The sequence below is a fragment of the Phasianus colchicus genome, chromosome 16 (assembly GCF_987193195.1).
Source record: "Phasianus colchicus chromosome 16, bPhaCol1.hap1.1, whole genome shotgun sequence".
NCBI classification, from domain to species: domain Eukaryota; kingdom Metazoa; phylum Chordata; class Aves; order Galliformes; family Phasianidae; genus Phasianus; species Phasianus colchicus.
Window position 1 is genome coordinate 6,502,416 of NC_143451.1, and position 17,382 is coordinate 6,519,797.

Sequence of the window (17,382 nt, forward strand, 5' to 3'; positions counted from 1 at the left end):
TATCTAGTTCTACAGAAAAATTTGGAATACAAATTCTGACATGTTCTGTAAGCCTGCAGAGACAGCAGTTGTCTTGGACTGTGTTATATTTCTCACCACTTAAACGCAAATTCATGGCAAAGGAAAACTTGATCCACTTAAGGCATGTGCCATTGAAGCACTTCACTTCCCTCTACCTGTAACCTACGTACACAGATGACAAAATAATGTAAACTTGATTGCCTTGACTGGGAATAAGAAATGTCAGAATCACCACAAGATACGAATTAAGAACAAAAACAAACATACCTAACATAGAGATTGGTGCATTTTACAACAGAAAAAATACATATGTACCAGAAACATATCTTGAAATCTAACTTAAAAATACTTGGTGGTATTTTCAGTAACCAGCAGCACCCATAAATGCCATAGATGAGGGCCATCACATGTATATAGCCCCAACTACAAGTTTAATGAGAGGTTTGAGCAAAGAAATCCTGTAAAACTTGGCTCTGGTTACGAACACGGGGAATGCACTACAGCAGAAACCTATCATTCTATTAAGAGACCTTACCTTTAGAGACTGCAGATTTTAACTTTACACCATTTGTACGATTAGGCTTGAGAATCTGGATGACAGAAGTTTGTACAGGCAGAGTCAAGGCTACCACAAAGACTCTACTACAAGCTTTACAAATGAACTAGTAAAATATTTTCTTCCATTTATCTTATTTGTACATGGCTCCTTCCTGGAAAACCCTTTCATTCATTAAGCTCATATGTAACTAACTTAGGAATCTAAAAAAAATCTAACAGAAAAACCCACAGATTTCCCCCCAAACTCCAAAACAATCAATATGAGGGTTATACAATCGTCAACACCAAAGAGAGAAAACACACCTTTTGGAAAGCGCACCAAAGACGACATTTCCCAGAACTCTATTTCCAGAGAGAAATCTTCTTCAACGTCCACGTCATCACTCACCGGAGAAAAATTTTATAGAAAATTTTATTCAACATACAACATTTTCCAGCAAAAAAAGGCAATATACAGGAAGAGTTGTTGTACACTGCAGCTACAGAAACAAAATAAAATACTGGAAAAGAATGTAAAGTTAAGTGTGAATTGCTGATTCTATCTTTACTGCACTCAAAACTAGACACGCGGCTGGCATTAGCTCCAAAATAAAAGGAAGCAGTCTGGGGACTGAAAGAAAACTACACACAATGAATATCAACATCAGTGAAATTCACTTGCAGACTCACCCAACAAAATCATCCTCCAAGTGTTAAATTGTACATGTTCATTCATTAAATATACAATTTCATTTTTTCTTTTTTTCATTTTTTTTCCTCCTTTTTTTATACAAAGTCAACAGCTTACTAAACACTAGTGAGCATGCCCCTCTGTGCTAAAAGGCTATTTCTTGTGTTTTCCCCGTCTCTTCCCACGTTAACTAAATGAATGATATTTATAATCCTTTCACTTGCTTCTGCCAACTTTGAGTGTCATTCTATTTGCCAGAAGATGGCATAATAAATTGCAACTGTATTCAACAATGGCTGAAATTTTCATAAAAAGACCCAAATATCTCATTATAGGAGTCAGGGCATCCACTTGGCAAAACAGGATGCAAAGTAGTGACTAAATTAAATGAAAACTAGTTTATTAAAAAAGATTCTATGCAGCTGGAGGAGACAAAAATCCCAAATAAGTGCCAACAATGTACACAATGAAGTAGAGATTGCTATTTATTGATGATGTGAGTTTTTTGCATTTACAAATGCACAAAAATGTCATTTAAAGTATAACTGAAGGAAATAAATCTGATGTGAGTCTAAACATAAGACTTACTAGCTGCAGTGATGGTGAACACCACACCAGGAAAGGCAGCCAGCCAGCTTATGCCATCTATAAACGTACTACAGACAAATATTTTGCCAATGTCAATTGTTCTACTAAACTCTTCCCTCATTATGCTGACAATTGCCTTGCATTACGTTTACCATAAAATAACTCTCATTGGCATCCAAGCTTTATAAAAACACCTTCATTTTGCTCAAAAAGGGCAGTCAATAGATACAGAGAAGCCAAACTGAACAGCCTCAACAAAATAAAATTAACATCAGCAGCAAATCCTCTTGCTGAAGACTTCAGATATAGTGCACGTGTACCAAAGTTCTACAGTTGTTAAAAAGGTGCACACACACACTTATTTTGTCCCTTGCCTCGACAATCTGGTTTATTAAGTCAGTTATGGATTTTAATAGCTTTTTCAAGGTAAGTGTAGCGACTTCTCTTTGGGGCTTTATTGAAATGGTCAAGCCCTAGCCACGGCCTTGGATGAGACATGTTGCCTAGAAGAGAAAGAAAAAAAAAATGAAGTTGTAAGACTAAGTTTTAAAGTTTCATTTACACAAACTACTCATATGTGCCCTGTTCAGTTTGCCAGCAATTGTACAGCACAGATGAGGGCTGAAAAACAGTCTTCAGCCTACGGACAATAAGGCTGCTCTCCTGACCACTGCTTTCGTTCCATTATTATGTTCTACAATTCTTTCTGTGCCAGATAGCTGGTTTTCCTCTTCTTCAGTCACAGCAGTTAACAGCAGTGAAACAAGTGCTGAAGTAAAAGCTTGTTGTTGTAACTTATGGCCAGAGACACGCCAATCACAGTACCAACTTTCATAGAATTGCTGGGGCTGTTTGAAACAGAAAGCCATCATCCAAACATCATTTAATATAGCAAATGCTGGTGCTTAAGTGATTGCTGCTGTATTAAGCTATCCTTATCACCTGGCTTAAGTAGGAATATTCTTCAAATAGATGCAAAATGCAAATCAGTCGCTAATTCAGAAAACATGTAACTGACCTTTACTTAATCTTCTGATTAAAAAATAGTTACATTTGGACTATGAAGAAAATATACACAACAACTTTTCACTAGTGCAACTCAGCATTAATTTACCTACTGCTAATTTTCATAGAAAAAAATACACAATCCACAGTCTTGCAAATGGGCAAATTTCCCTTTCAACGTGACTGCAAAGCAGAGCATCAAACATTCTCTGAAGTGAAATGGTAACAGCAGAAACTAAATAGCCCCCCAGCAAGAAAAGCAAACTCTTACATTTCAAGACATCAGCTGCTATCTCTAAGGCATAAAACACATGACCTTTATGGTTCCTGTATCTGCATTCTTGGATATATTCTCCTCAATCAAAATACTCTTTCTTTTCAGTTGATGTAATGGTTAATGGCAAATACAAATGAACTGCCAATCTGACAGAGACCATCTTAATGTCTTTTAAAGAAAGGAATCAAGTCCTACGCTGTCAGCACCGCTGCAGTTGTCATTAGAGGCATCACTGAGTGTGACAGTATCAACTGACATCAACTACACTGATAAAGTTAGAGAAAGCCAAAGCTTTAGTGAAAGCTCTGCACACTGAAATACTGTTCATATAAGAACGCATTAGAGTGTCATATTATCACACAGCAGGACAATCTTGGCAAGATTCTACTGAAGTGCATTATATAAAAAGGGCAGCTTTCTATGAACTCTCAAATTAAAACCCCTCAGTCTCAAATTCCCCACGACTGCTTCAACCACTTCACGTTCTCCCTTTCCCCTTTTCTGCCATGTTCTGGTAGTACTGACTTGGTTACCTGGTCTTTCACATGATCTTGGCACTAACAGCTCTAATTTTACTCAGGAAGTCTAACAGTTAGGTTTGGACTATTGCCTTCTGGTTCCCCTCACTCTGATGACTCACAGAATGAAACTGTGACTCTGCCTGCCCTAAACAGACCAGAGAGGGTTATCTGTCCACTGACAAGTTGTCTACTTCCAAGTTAGTCATCTAGAGACTCCCCATAATTTGTGCAGAAAAACAGGGCCCCAAGCGACACAAGCCACAATTCCTTCCCTCTACTCACTGATGGCTTGTTCAGATGCAGATACTCCAAGTTTTGGCAAGTCCCCTCATATTCACAGCCATAAGCCTGGCTGCATAACATACCATAATGAGATGGCTTTTTGCTGGGTTCTTACAAACTGCTCATTAATGGTCTAAGTCTCTGTTCATTTTGAAATAAATGGACAATTACAGGATTCCTTTACAACTGTTAATATACCCAGAACACAACCTGAGAAAAATCAGAGCAAATTTGGCCCTAGTACAACCTGCCAGCAAAAAACAGAGCTCATCATTGTTAGAAAAACAGAATTTTGGAGAGCAAATTGTCCTCAACCTCATTTCTACCAGATGCACAAAAAGAAACAGTCAGCTAAGCTAGGGGGAAAAAGCCTTCATGAATTAAAGGCCTTCAACAGAACCCTGCCTGCAAGCCCAAAAGTGCCATTTCCAACTAAAGCTCCCAAAAGATGACTGCAGTGAAACTCTTGAACAATTATCTTGGTACCTCCTGTGTGTAAATTCCTTAGGTAATAGAGCTTTAAATATCTGTCAAGTAAATAAGGTGGCAAACCACCTCCACAGACAAATTCAGAACAGAGCTGTATTTGTAGCTTGGTGAATCATGACTGAAGAATCCAAAAAGCATCCTATTCACGTATGTAATATTTTTTGTTGGATTCTTCAGACTCAGTAAAGAAATCAAGAAAGAAGAAGAAATGCCTTAGAGAAGTATCTCTTCGTAGTGCACTTAAAATAAGGAGCTTATGAGGATGCACTTTAGTATTTTTTTAAGAATTCTAAGAGCACTTACTTCACTAATTATGTGAGAATGAAATATAGGAGCAGATGGGCAATACAGATATGGTGCAAGTGACATCATAACTCTTTCCTGTGAAGTATGTTTTGTGGAAACAGACCCATTTGGCCACGCAAATGCAAACTTTTAACATGCAAACAAGCAGAATATGCAGCAGCTTATGTGTCTATAGAATATGCATTCTCAAGACTAAGAGTTAAGTGTATGTACAAGTATACACAAATACCTGCTTAGTTACTATATAATATACATGAAGTAAAAATAACTACTCTGTTCCTGCATTCTGAGTTCATGGTAACTGCACTGTAATGACTGGCAGAGCAATTTCACAAATCAAAACAACAGTCAGGTTGTTTAAGAACTCACCTGGTTGGGGCTCAAAATCTTTCAAGTTCACTTCATACTCATCTTCATTGAGATACTGGTGTCGGCCCATCATTACAATTGCAAATTTAAACTACGAAAAGGAAGAAAACTGTTAAAATACTGTGTTAAAATAAAGCCTCCAAGACTAATTTCACAGCCTAACACACAGCTGGTTACAAATGGCATTCCACTGAGATCAATCCTATTTAAGACCTTCATCAACTACTAGGATAGTGGGATAAAATGAACAGTCAGATAATCATGAGAATGTATGTGGAATACTGCGGCCAGGTTCCCCAGTGAAAACAAACTGGCAACTAACTGCAGAAAGTTCAGCAAAAGGCCCAGTAAGACACACAGCCGGCTGGAGCGCAAGGCATAGAAGCAGCTAAAGAAAATGTGTTTATTTAGCCTAAAAAAAGGCTAACGGGCAGCTAGTTGTCAGTTAATGGACGAGTGATACAGTGAAGACCAAAGCACTTACCCCCACAAAGCACAGCAAAAGGACATGGGGTAATTATCACATGCTGCAAAACGATGAATTCTGATCTCATGTAAGAAAAAAAATCCTCAAAATGACAGCAGTAAAGCTCTAAAATATGCTGCCCAGAATGTGGCAGAATTCCTTTTCTTGGGAGTTTTAAAATCACAGCTAGTTAAAATCCTTAGTGACCTGAGTTAACTAAGTTAGCTCTGGTTTAAGCAGGAAACTGAAGTTGTGACCTGTTGAGCTTTGGTACCATCTAAACTCTTCTAGGTTATTCTGCTGCTTTGTTGAGTATCTCTTCAATACAGTGCAGTACCATTCCCACACATTCTACTTAATTATTCTCAGAATGAACATTAAGGCTAATAACTGTTTTACTGATCAACATCTACACTTAATCTGCACTACGCTTTCCAACTTCTTAAAACAATATTATAGACTCTGCAGTTAGCACTAAAACTCACTGCCAAGTTGTCATTACCTTTTCAAATTCTTTTTCCTGTATGTCCAGCATTGTCTGAATCCGCTTCATAACCTCTCTGAAGTGTTCGCCCTGATGATCACAACAAGATTTTTAACACACACACACAAAAAGGAAACAAAAAGGGGTGCTGTTAGTATTTTCTAATTTGAGCTACATCAGAAAACTTTGCCTACCTCAATCTCTCAGATTTTACCAAAATCACTGGAGTGTCAACATCATCCACTACAATAAACAATCAACAACGTACAACTTGCTATAAATTCAGCACCTGCAGCTCTTACTGATTCATCACTATACAAACCATTGCATGGCATATGTAAGTCAGGTTAAAGTTCAGAACAGTTTAAAAATCCACGGGTTCAGAAAAGCCCTATTTTCTTATAACCTTTGCAACTGCAATGCTCCCCTCTTGAGCAGTAAATTTTGTCGCATTCTTCTGCATGCTGTTTATATGAGCTGCTGAAAATACACTGCTAGATGGCATTTACTTAAAGATCAATAACACAATAGCTGCCGTAGGGAAATATAGTGCACAGTTTCCACCATAAATTAAGACAATATTTTACTCTAAATTTTCAGATTTTCCTGTGCATTGCTCAAAAACACAGGAATACAATAAAATGCCACACGATTCAGAGATGTGGGCATTATTTCTCACTCCAAAACCATTTCATATAGACTAACACACGAAGACCAAAGAAGCAGTTTAGAAGCACAAGTGCTAACTGCCCTCAGGAATACACTTTCCTATTGAAAGGAGGAGTATGACATGCTGTTGGAGCAGTATCACATGAAAACTTAAATTGAGCTTTCAAAATTAGCTTTCCCTCTTCTATCAATACAGGAAGCATTCAAAAAAAAAAAAACCAAGACAATCATTTCCCATAATAGCGTATCTCAAGAAGCCAAGCAACCATGGCTTAGGCATTTTTGTCAACAAGTGTACTTTGGAATTCCTAACACAGTATTAGTAATAGGATTTTAAGCTGTTGCTGGTGTTGGGCTTTGTTTTGTTGCTTTGCTTTTAAAATGAAACAAAAAAAAAATCAAATATTACATTCTGTAATTCAAGTCTGTCTGATGTGGAAGATCTACAAAACATCACTGAAAAACTGAACAGTTTTAATACGCAAAGAACTAAGACACAAATGATTTAACCACAAAAATGCATAAACACAGAACCTTTATACAGGATTTTTCCTACACATTTTTACATTAATCAATTAATTTTACTATTCTTTCAGAAATCATGAAAGATATTATCCCATAAGGAGGGAGAAAAGGGAGGCAGACGTACCTGGTGTATCCTCAGCAAGAATGGAATTCCAAATGTCCCAAAAACCTCTTTGTGGAAATGTGCCACTGTGATTAGCATCTCATTTTCTTTATCTATATCTACCTGGTCCAGAGGAATTTCCTAGATCCAGACACAAAATTATGACTGCAATTAGCTAAATCTAACTGTGTTGTTAGTGATGCAAAACAAGTCAATTTAAAACAATTAAAATAAGCACACTCTCCTTGACTATGCTTCCCCACCCCCACTAAGGCATTCCCGTGTCACAGCAGCACTGCAGCTTCCCATATGCAGTACAACACTCTCTTGGTTTGCCCCAGTGGCTTTTTTGACATGCACTCTTCCATCAGCTCTATTTATGAAAATATCACAGCCCTTCTGTCATCTTATCATTACAATTTTGCTTCTTTTTTATTTTAGAGGCAAGTTAACATACTTGTAAGATGAAACATACAGAGAAATTACACAGTAAGAAAGAAGATTTGGCTAAAGAAACTCTGATTTAAAAAGAAAAGGAAACAGCCTTCCAGAATACAATTCTGCATACGAAAGTGGGTTCTCAGCTTACAAATTAAATCATGAGCCCCCAGACATCCCTTGGAATTACTGCTGAGACGTCCTATAGATAGGCCACTGCCAACTGTTCACATAATGTTATATAAACATATGTCAAAATTTGAAGAACAGAACTGTGACAGGGTGGCAGATGAAACAAAGGAAAAACTTTGGAAAGATCGTCTTTATAAATATACACATATCAACGTGTATTCTAGCTTGCTGAGAGTACCATGGCATTTGAAAAATCAGCACCCAAGAAAAGATAGTAACCACTTAAAAGTCTTCCTTCATTCAAAGGCAAGTTTTAAAGCAGCACTTACCTCTATTCGAAACGTTCGACTTGTTGCGGGTGACAAACACTCTAACAGCTCATCTTCCTGATGGACACCAATTATTTTGTAACTTACAATTTCTAGCAGCCTTAAAAACAAATTTTAAAAAAGCTTTAAGAAAAAAAAAGGTGGAGGAATCTATTTTCAATTTTACTAGTCCAAGAGTTTTCAATCATTTATAGTTATTTTAAAGAACATAACCTCACTTCTCGCTCCTGAGAAATGAACAGTATGGAATACTTGAATTGGAAACATTATTGAATTGTGAGTTAATAGCTGTGACTGATGAATCTTCAGCATTTCAAGAATGTAACTTAATGAAATACAGGGTGAATAATTACATAAGGTTCATACTTTTATTTAGTAAAAACTCTCTTAGAGCAAATCTTGAATCCTTTTAACAAAGTATCAGCCTTTATTTGATAAGTTTTCACAATATTTTAAATTCTAAGGCTAATTTTCTGCATATAATCCACACAATCACAAAAGAAATCCAAACTCTTACCTTAATTTCCCTGAACCTTTTTCAGAGAGCTCTACAACTTTTTTACATTCTTCTAAGAGGTCCCGCACACACCCATGCTTATCTGGATATACTGTTATTTCCTGCAGGATATTTGGAACAGAAAAGCAATCAGAAAGATCTGCAATTGTAATCCATCACAGTAAAGGACAGAATACAGGGGACTCTTCATCAAAATCCATCTTTAAAAAATAAAAATTACTGAAGTGAACACCTTCACCTAAATGCATTAAGAACTGGCAAGTTTTTGCATTAGAGAAGAGCTGTGCCTTATACAATGTTCTTTCAGCACGTGAACAGCACCACAATCACAGCCTCATCAACTTGGACTACAAAATAATAACAAATAGGAGTAACAACAGCCTCACTCACCTCTTCCCTAAATTGGCTATTTAGCCATATGCATTTAAAACTTCTTCTGTTTTCAAAATCAGTTATTTTCATTTTGAGCTTAAAGAAGAAAAGAGAAACACTTTAGGCATACTTTGTATAGGGCAGATGGTATTTTATTTTTTTTACCCACACCAACAAAAACAAAAGACTCTTACCTGTTGATAGTAAAGCTTTTTAGGTTGCCTAGGCTTGAAGAACTGCAGAAGATCTCTTAAAGTACCTTCATAATTGTGCCTAAGGGGATTACCAGGGCCGTCCCTATAACTATGAAAGAAAAATGAAAACCCTAAATCTCTCTCCACAAACAGTGAATTGAAGTACCAAGAATGCTTTTATTCCTGGCTACAAGTTCCACATACTTGCTAGCACAGCCTAAGCAGCATTATATTTGGTGCATTAATGATTTTTTTAAGAACAGGTAAGGCCTGGGAGCAGAAATACCACTCACTGTGTGCCTTAGCTCTCTTGGATGTTAAAAAGCTCACCTTCTATCCTGCAGTAGCAGATCTACATTCCTCTGAAACTATTATAGCAGCACTAAAGTCACATGCTTTTGATTGTGAAAGATTAATTTGTGGAGTCATAGGACACAGCAAAATTCCAGAGTGACCACAGCACTGTAAACTACACAGAGCTGTCCAAACTGGAACAGGCTTGATGGTGAAGAAGGGAGATACCTGCAGGTTAATAAAGAGCCCTCTACATTTCCACAAATACAAGACATTGAGACAATCTGTGTACATATATCTATAATGACAAATTTTCTGTTTTCTATGGATTCAAATCCAGCTTTACACAACTCTGCCAGAAAGCATCACTTAAACAGAAGCATTCCTTTTAGAAGCTGAGTGAGATCACAGTAATTCTATTTTGTTTGGCTAGGATAGAGTTAACTTTCTTCATCTGCAGACTCCCAGCAAATAAACAGTAGAAATAAAAGTCAGAGTCAAGTAACTCCTGCACATAACGTTTTAACAGTAGCAAAAATCCTGCTTTTATCTGCATCTGCTTCTGGTGTCCTGCATTCCAGAAATCTACGTTCACTGAAATAGCATCTCCATTAGTTTAATAATTCGAGCCATACAGTAAGGCTCTGAAGCAATTAATGGCTTCAGAAATTTTATTAAAACAGGGATCCTTTAAAATGCTTCTGTCTCTCAATTTTACTTACTCTTATAAGATGTGCCATTCATGGAGTCTCCAGTGTCAGCCACTGCAATGGTCACTAAACTGTCTTGGCAACTTGCTGCACTAACATTTTATTGGTAAATAAATGGTTTACAACCTGAAAGAAGCTACAAATTAACTGCAGCCTACTTATTATTGGGCTAAGTATTTTAAAGGGTATTTTAGACACAGAAAACCACACATAGAAGAAAATCTGTCTTACCCTTGAGACTTGAAAAACTGTAATAGCATTGGATCTGTATTAAGTCTTTGTGCAACTGTCTTTGCAACCTGCAAATAAAATTGTGCGTAAGTTTTGCATTTTTTTCAATTATGTCATTGCACTACAATCATACAAGATAGTTAACACACACAATGGCTGAAAGGATCTCTGCAGGTCATCTGGTCCAATTCCAATCATTCACTGTAGTACTTCAAGATTATTAAGCTACAGAAATTCTTTGAGACACAAACCATGTGTTTACTTCTCCAAGGCTAAAGAAACTTCATGTATGTAACTTCTGAACAATGAACAGAATAAGATTTTCAAGAAAATAAGAAGAAATTTCTCCCTTGCTACAATAAATCACAGTCACCAAAAGGCCAAAAAATCTACAATAGCAGCTTAACTCTTACTTTTATAATTATAGTATTACTCAGGAATTAAGCAAAAAACTCCCAAGGTTCTTCAATTTACTCAAAGGACATTAGTTTTCTGGGTGGTATCACCATATTATTCCTATCAGTATTTCATGCTGCAGCCTCACAGAAAGAATGGGAATCTTCTGCCTAGTTTTCCCTTGCCAAAAGGAGCTGTAAAGAACTTAATATAAAAATGAAACAAGTGAGTCACCCAGGAGACACTGAGGAAGGATAGCAGAGAAGTAATCTCTGATTTTCTCTATATATTCAGGCGCTCAAGGATCCCACCTTTCATGACAGTAAAATGTGATCTGTTTTCCTGTACAAAGTACATAAAACTCTGATAAAAACAGGTGCAGGAGAACTGTAGGGAGCCAGACCCAATAACCAGGCTCTAGACAGACCAGCCCAACTTTATTTTAAAAAAATTTTAAGCAGTTTCACTGTCTAATTTGCCTCTTTTAAAAAGCCTTGTGATCACCCTTTATGAATACAACAAATTTGGTCTGTTATTGCCACTGAGTCTTAAGACAGCACTGTGTGGAGAAAGAAGTAGTTTGGTCTACAAAATTAATATTGCTGCTAAACTACGAGGAAAGCAGGTATCATTAGCATCCCAAGATATTTTTCTATTAACAGCTAAATAAATTGAGCACGTTTTATACGTTGTATAGAAAGCAAACCCATCATTTCATTAGAACATCAATTCCTAGAGCAGAATGGTATGTAAAGAACTGTTCTGCCAATCAACTCATTAATTAATACAACTAATACTTTTAAGCATTTTTAATTTTTCCATTACCACAATGCAAGTAATATATAAAAACCTATCTGCTCTCTTCTAAAAAATATTCATGATGCCTTTGTGAACTAATGCAGACGTCACTTTCAGCACAAAGAAATAAACGTAGAGAAACAAATAGGATACATGCCTGAAAGTAATTCATCCTATTGGATAAAGTAACAACAAAACCAGGGTCATTGGGGATGGTTTTATCACAGAAAATGACATCCACACGATGATAGAGGTCTCTGAAGTATTCCTTAGCTGTTGGCAGCTCACTGTTATCGTTTTCTGGGTCATCCCTACAAGAGTAGACAAACGATGGTACCATTACATATTACGTTGTTACACGTACACATAGCTAGGGCTCTTAAAAACAGGTTCTACAGTATGTCAGTGACAGTTGAGAAACACAGAAAGGAAGTTAAGAAACCTTTTTAAAGAGCCACTTGTACACAGTGGAACTAGCACAGTCAGTAGTGACGCACACCCTTGGACACTTCTGTGCAGTTCAAGAGCAAATGCACTTGCACGCTGTGCTTGACCGTTTGCTAATCTGGCAATAGGCTGACTCCACTTGTTTCACTGCAGTATTCCAGCAGTGCTCTTCCCTCCCTCTCCACCCTGGCACATCAGTGCATGTCTTCATTAATGCTGCCAAACTTTCCATACACCACTGTGTTAATTGTTTTGCACAGAAGCCAGCACTCCTTGGACCACAAGAGCAAAACCACCTGCACAGATGCTGGTTTGGGTCACTACTGACTGGTACCCCTATCTTCTCAGCAGAGAAATAGCACCAGGGTACAAGCTGTGCACTTACCCAGAAGTCAGCAGCCAGCCAAAGGTGCATAACACCAACTGGGTCAACAGGGAATGCGAGTTCCAAGGCATGACATGAGAAATACATTCATCTCACATAATCTGGGATAAGAGTGCTGAAGATAGACTAGCTGGCTTCCACCCACTGTCAGCCCATGGAGAGAAACAGAGCAACACAGTTGGGTGTGACCATCAGGAGTGAGAGCATAGAAATGCTGATTTATAGCCCTGACAAGCTTACAAAAGATCCCTTTAATGGATATAAGGAGCAGGAGCTCTCCTTTTGCCTTGGAGAAAACTCCAGTTGAAGCACCAGTACACCTATGAGTTGCATACGCTCAGACAAACTGGGAGAATCACCACAGACCAATATGGAGCGTAATGTGAGCACATATAAAAGGAAAAAGGGAAAGCAGTTTAGTTCTAAGGTGAAAGGAGCTCCAAGCCAAGAGCTTGTATAGTAGTAATGGTACAGAGCCCATGCCCTGAATTGCTGGTAGGTTCTTCTCCGAGTTATGACAGCTTCAAGTAAAAAGCTGCAGAACTCAGATGTATTGCTGAGCCACTCTTCAGTAAGAGTGAGACGTATTTTAATATTTATGAGTATTAGTTTTCTAAACTAGGATGAATTTCCTTAAATGATGTGACGTGGTAATTAAAAAACAACTATCTATCTTCCTGGAATGATCAAATGAGAACTGCTGAGAATATGTTCACTGCTGGAAAGCTATACCTTGCTCCTGTTGAAGCATTAAATTAAAGGAAGTTCTGCTTTCAAAGTGAACTACGTTATTTAATTGTAGCAATAAATTGGCCCTTTAAAATACATACTTCTGAAAAACTATGATGTCACCATCCATGAGTTCATCAAGAGCTTTATCAAGAGACACATCATAGTCCTGAATCCTTTCTGTTAAATTGGGTTTAACTTCCTGCAAGGAAGAACAAGAATCACACAGAATAAACAAGAGACAAAAGTGAAAGTCACAATATTAAAATTAATCAAATATGGTAACTTGTACCTTCTATCTACAGAAAGAAGTACAGACATACATATTTTAGATAAATGTAATCTTAGGTAACATGCAGATACACTTCATTGTTACTGGTAAAACTGACTGGTTTTACCAATACTTCACTTTAAAAAATAACTTCCATTAAAATCCTGAAGTATTTTATCATTTGGCATTACCAAATTCTTATAAAAATTTGGAGATTAACTTTCTACTGATGCAGTTTCCAGAAAGATGGGAGAATGTCAATTAAGATTACTAATTTTAGCAGCACAGTATCTCCCATATCAAGCTTTACATCTCAACCTTGGTTATTTTCTTTTACATCGCAAACTTAGTTATTTTTTCTTCATTATTACATATCAGAATGTTATCACATAGCAATTCATCCTTAAAGAAAACACACTACTGGCACAGCAATTACAGTTTTTATAATAAACAAATCTGTCAATCCAAACCTCATAGAGGATAAGGTTAGTTTCTTGTGGAAATCCTGCTCTCTCACACATAACTGGAAGCAAGTCACCTATTGGAAAAGAAAAGGAGTATGAAATGTGTTACACTGCTTGCAAGACGTATCTGCAAAAGAGAAAACCAATTTCTTCTGTTTTCATTAAACAGTTTTAAAATGCCCTTCTAAGGAATGAAGCCTTCAAGGTTAAAGCTTCTCATATTCAGATTCAACCCAAAGCCTTTAAGGTTTCCTTCCACTTCATCTGAACAACAAATGTGTAAGGCCATCCAACATCAGAGAGGTTAAATAACATTTCTTTCTCCAGAAAAGCATTTTCACCTCTTTCTAAAAAAATCACATGGACAAAATAAAAACACAGAAAGTATGTACAAATCAACAGAATGAAATATTTTAAATGGAAAGGTACTATAACCCAGTGACCATGTGCTGAATTCTTTCAATGGACTCAGATGCTGTTCTCAGGCTACCACTGTGAAAAGTTCTACAAGAGTATTTTAAACACAACTTCAGAAGTTCATTCTGCAAAATAATCCAAAATACAAGGGAAAAAACATGGACCAGTACCACATCACAAAACTACAGCAAGTTCAAAACAGCTGTTCATGTTCAGAATGATCCAGTGAATACTGTAAATCTGTAACAAAAAGTTAGTTGGCTGCCAATGCTGTGTTAAGACAATGATTTCAGCCTTGTAGAAAATTTCACTGACTATGCTGGGAAAAACAAACATCAGAGGACCTGCACAGGCATTAGGAGAAACCACAGTTTCACTCTGTGGCCTACCTTTGATTTCAAGAAAACATCTAATATTAGAAATACAGTAGATATACAATCTGTCTCTACATGCTATAACTTACGTATTTTACAGGATATAGGTGTGTAGATATGTCCACAATAATTCAAACTCCGAGTTTTCGGATCATACATCTTCAGAAACAACATTACATCATCTAGAAATTAAGACACAAAATTTAGTTTTAAATAAGGCTTATTTGACCATGTCTAGAGAAAAATCACTTAGATATTTTTCTTTAAGCTGTAAAAAAAAGTCCCTCCTTCATTCATTTGATTAATATCCTTAAAACATCAATAAATAGTGATTTCTGTAAACCTGCATATATTTATAGAAAATAAATTATTCTGTTATTTCAGTAATATTTGAAACATGCCTTCCACTTAAGGAGAAATGAGGGCAAAAGGTGTATAGGAAAAACCAATTCCAGCACTGTTGTTTGATGGGTACATCAATGACATCATTGAAAAACAGGAGTGTACAACATTTCTTGAGATATATCCAAAGAATTCTGCATTTACTCAAGATTTAGCACATAAGCTTACGATCTTTATCAAACTTGGGTAATGTTGCTCCAGTAGCAGCCATCTCTGGATCTACTGTTTCCAAAAATATTGTCCATGGATTTTCATTGTCACTGAGCTCAATCATCTAAATGGAAGATGTGGAAGAAGAAAAAAGTCTCAGGAGAATATAATATGAAATGACAATTCATATTATTGAAATGTTTGTCAGATACAAAACTTTTTGACATACTCTGAGTGGGAGAGATTTTTTTCTTTTAGCTGGGCTAATGGCAGGAAGTTTGTGAAGATTATCAAGAGAAACAATGCCAGAGAAGAAATATAAAATTTTAATGAAGTAAAAACATTACATTTTCCTTAAAGTTCACCTATCTCTTTTTCATTTAAAAAATGATGCCTACAGTTATCACTATTAACTCATGGAAATTAACTCTGGAAAAACACAGGACTACTTGTACTATTTAGGCACAATATTTTAAATTCTAAGCAATACATTCCATTAAATCCATTGTTTCTGCCCAAATAGCACAAGACTCAGGAAGATATTTGCATCCAAAACCTAACACAAATTATGATGATGTGTTCTCTTCACAGAAAGAATTACACACCACAGTCCTCCTTCCCTCCAAAACAATCTACTATATTTCAAATATTAGAATCCACAGAATAGCTTGGGATGGAAAGGACCTTAAAGATCACCTAGTTCTAGTCCTCTCCAATATAAAACTTTACCAGACGGAGATTAAATTGAAACCCTTAAAAAACTGATGACTTGAAGTTAGATTCTGCAATCCAACTGAGAATCACAGATGACATACAGAAGTAATGTTCTTTATCAATGAATACTTACTGTTTTATTGCCATCTGCTTCATTATCTAACATTGCAGGTCTTTTTGTTCCATTACTTCTAGCTTGCATTGGCCATAATCTGATCTGATCCTGGGGAAATCCCTAAAATAAAAGTTGTGACAGAAAACAGAAGAGATTAAGATGCTTACTGAAGCCAAACAGAACTTGCATTTTAAAAGGACTGGAAGAAGATAATGACTAAGCTGAACACATTATACTAAAACAAACACATACAGTCAGCTACAGAAAGCTTACCATTGTTTGAGAGAGGTTTTGAACAAATTCTGTCAGCGTGGAGTTTTTTAATACTTTGAAAACGGTGTATTTCACTTTTTCTTCATCATACATGTCATTGCCTTGGTGGCCACAGAACTGATCCTCTGCTACTATCTGAAAGTTTACATTTAAAGGTTACTGTTTATATTAACTCAGCTCCACAATACAGCACCATGTTATGACCATTTCCCATGCGGTGCCATTGGCTCTCTGGATGGTATCACACTGCTCACTTTGTGTTTTCACAAAGACAATTTCTATGTATATAGACCACAATGAATTGTGGTGACTCAAATCACTAAGTAATAAATATAAAGTAATTCTTACAAATTCTGAATAATAAAACATCAGCACTTAGATCCCAATCTTGGAAATGTACTTCACAACAGTGGCACTTAAAAAAAAAAAAAAAAAAAGCCTGAAAAAAAAGCCTGAAAAAAAGCAGCATATTTTGTGTAATGCAAGGAGGATGCTTCCTGCACCTGCTGCAGCTGTTAACTGACAGACAAAAGGTACAACTCTGCCAATCCTTCCACTGAAAATAGCCCTTGTGCAAACATAATATTGAATGAGCTTAACTTCACCAGCATCTCCACTTATGAACTCCAGCAAGAAAATGCAAAGAAATATGGAGGCAAATGGAAAATGGATTTTATTTTCTTTCACCAGATGGGCTCTGGAAAGAGCCATAAACAGGGCTCCTTAAGGCAATTCATAACAATTTAGTCCATCTGGCTTTTCCAAAAAGATAATTGCAAATATAAGCACTCTCTCCTTCTGCTTCTACTCGATGAGCTCAGTTTGGCAGATGTCCAGCCTTGCTGCCTATGGCTAGATACATTCTAATTTTAGAAAATAATTCCTGAAGGAGATAAA

At 36.6% G+C, this 17,382-nt stretch overlaps 1 protein-coding gene across 4 annotated transcripts in view; it reads right to left on the bottom strand.

Moving 5' to 3' along the window:
• Positions 1-1,721: 1,721 nt before the first annotated feature.
• USP7 (ubiquitin specific peptidase 7) overlaps positions 1,722-17,382 on the bottom strand; it is a 63,342-nt gene continuing 47,681 nt past the window's right edge. For all 4 annotated transcript variants that reach the window (XM_031606771.2, XM_031606770.2, XM_031606769.2 and 1 more), the window contains exons 16-31: positions 16,486-16,620; positions 16,231-16,332; positions 15,402-15,507; positions 14,921-15,013; positions 14,047-14,114; positions 13,407-13,507; positions 11,902-12,055; positions 10,551-10,618; positions 9,316-9,424; positions 9,140-9,217; positions 8,750-8,850; positions 8,233-8,332; positions 7,355-7,474; positions 6,055-6,126; positions 5,087-5,177; positions 1,722-2,340 (exon numbers count right to left, since the gene is read on the bottom strand). In XM_031606771.2, the coding sequence (XP_031462631.1) occupies positions 2,234-2,340; positions 5,087-5,177; positions 6,055-6,126; positions 7,355-7,474; positions 8,233-8,332; positions 8,750-8,850; positions 9,140-9,217; positions 9,316-9,424; positions 10,551-10,618; positions 11,902-12,055; positions 13,407-13,507; positions 14,047-14,114; positions 14,921-15,013; positions 15,402-15,507; positions 16,231-16,332; positions 16,486-16,620 (1,605 nt within the window). In that variant the 3' untranslated portion in view covers positions 1,722-2,233. The remainder of the gene's footprint in view (positions 2,341-5,086; positions 5,178-6,054; positions 6,127-7,354; positions 7,475-8,232; positions 8,333-8,749; positions 8,851-9,139; positions 9,218-9,315; positions 9,425-10,550; positions 10,619-11,901; positions 12,056-13,406; positions 13,508-14,046; positions 14,115-14,920; positions 15,014-15,401; positions 15,508-16,230; positions 16,333-16,485; positions 16,621-17,382) is intronic.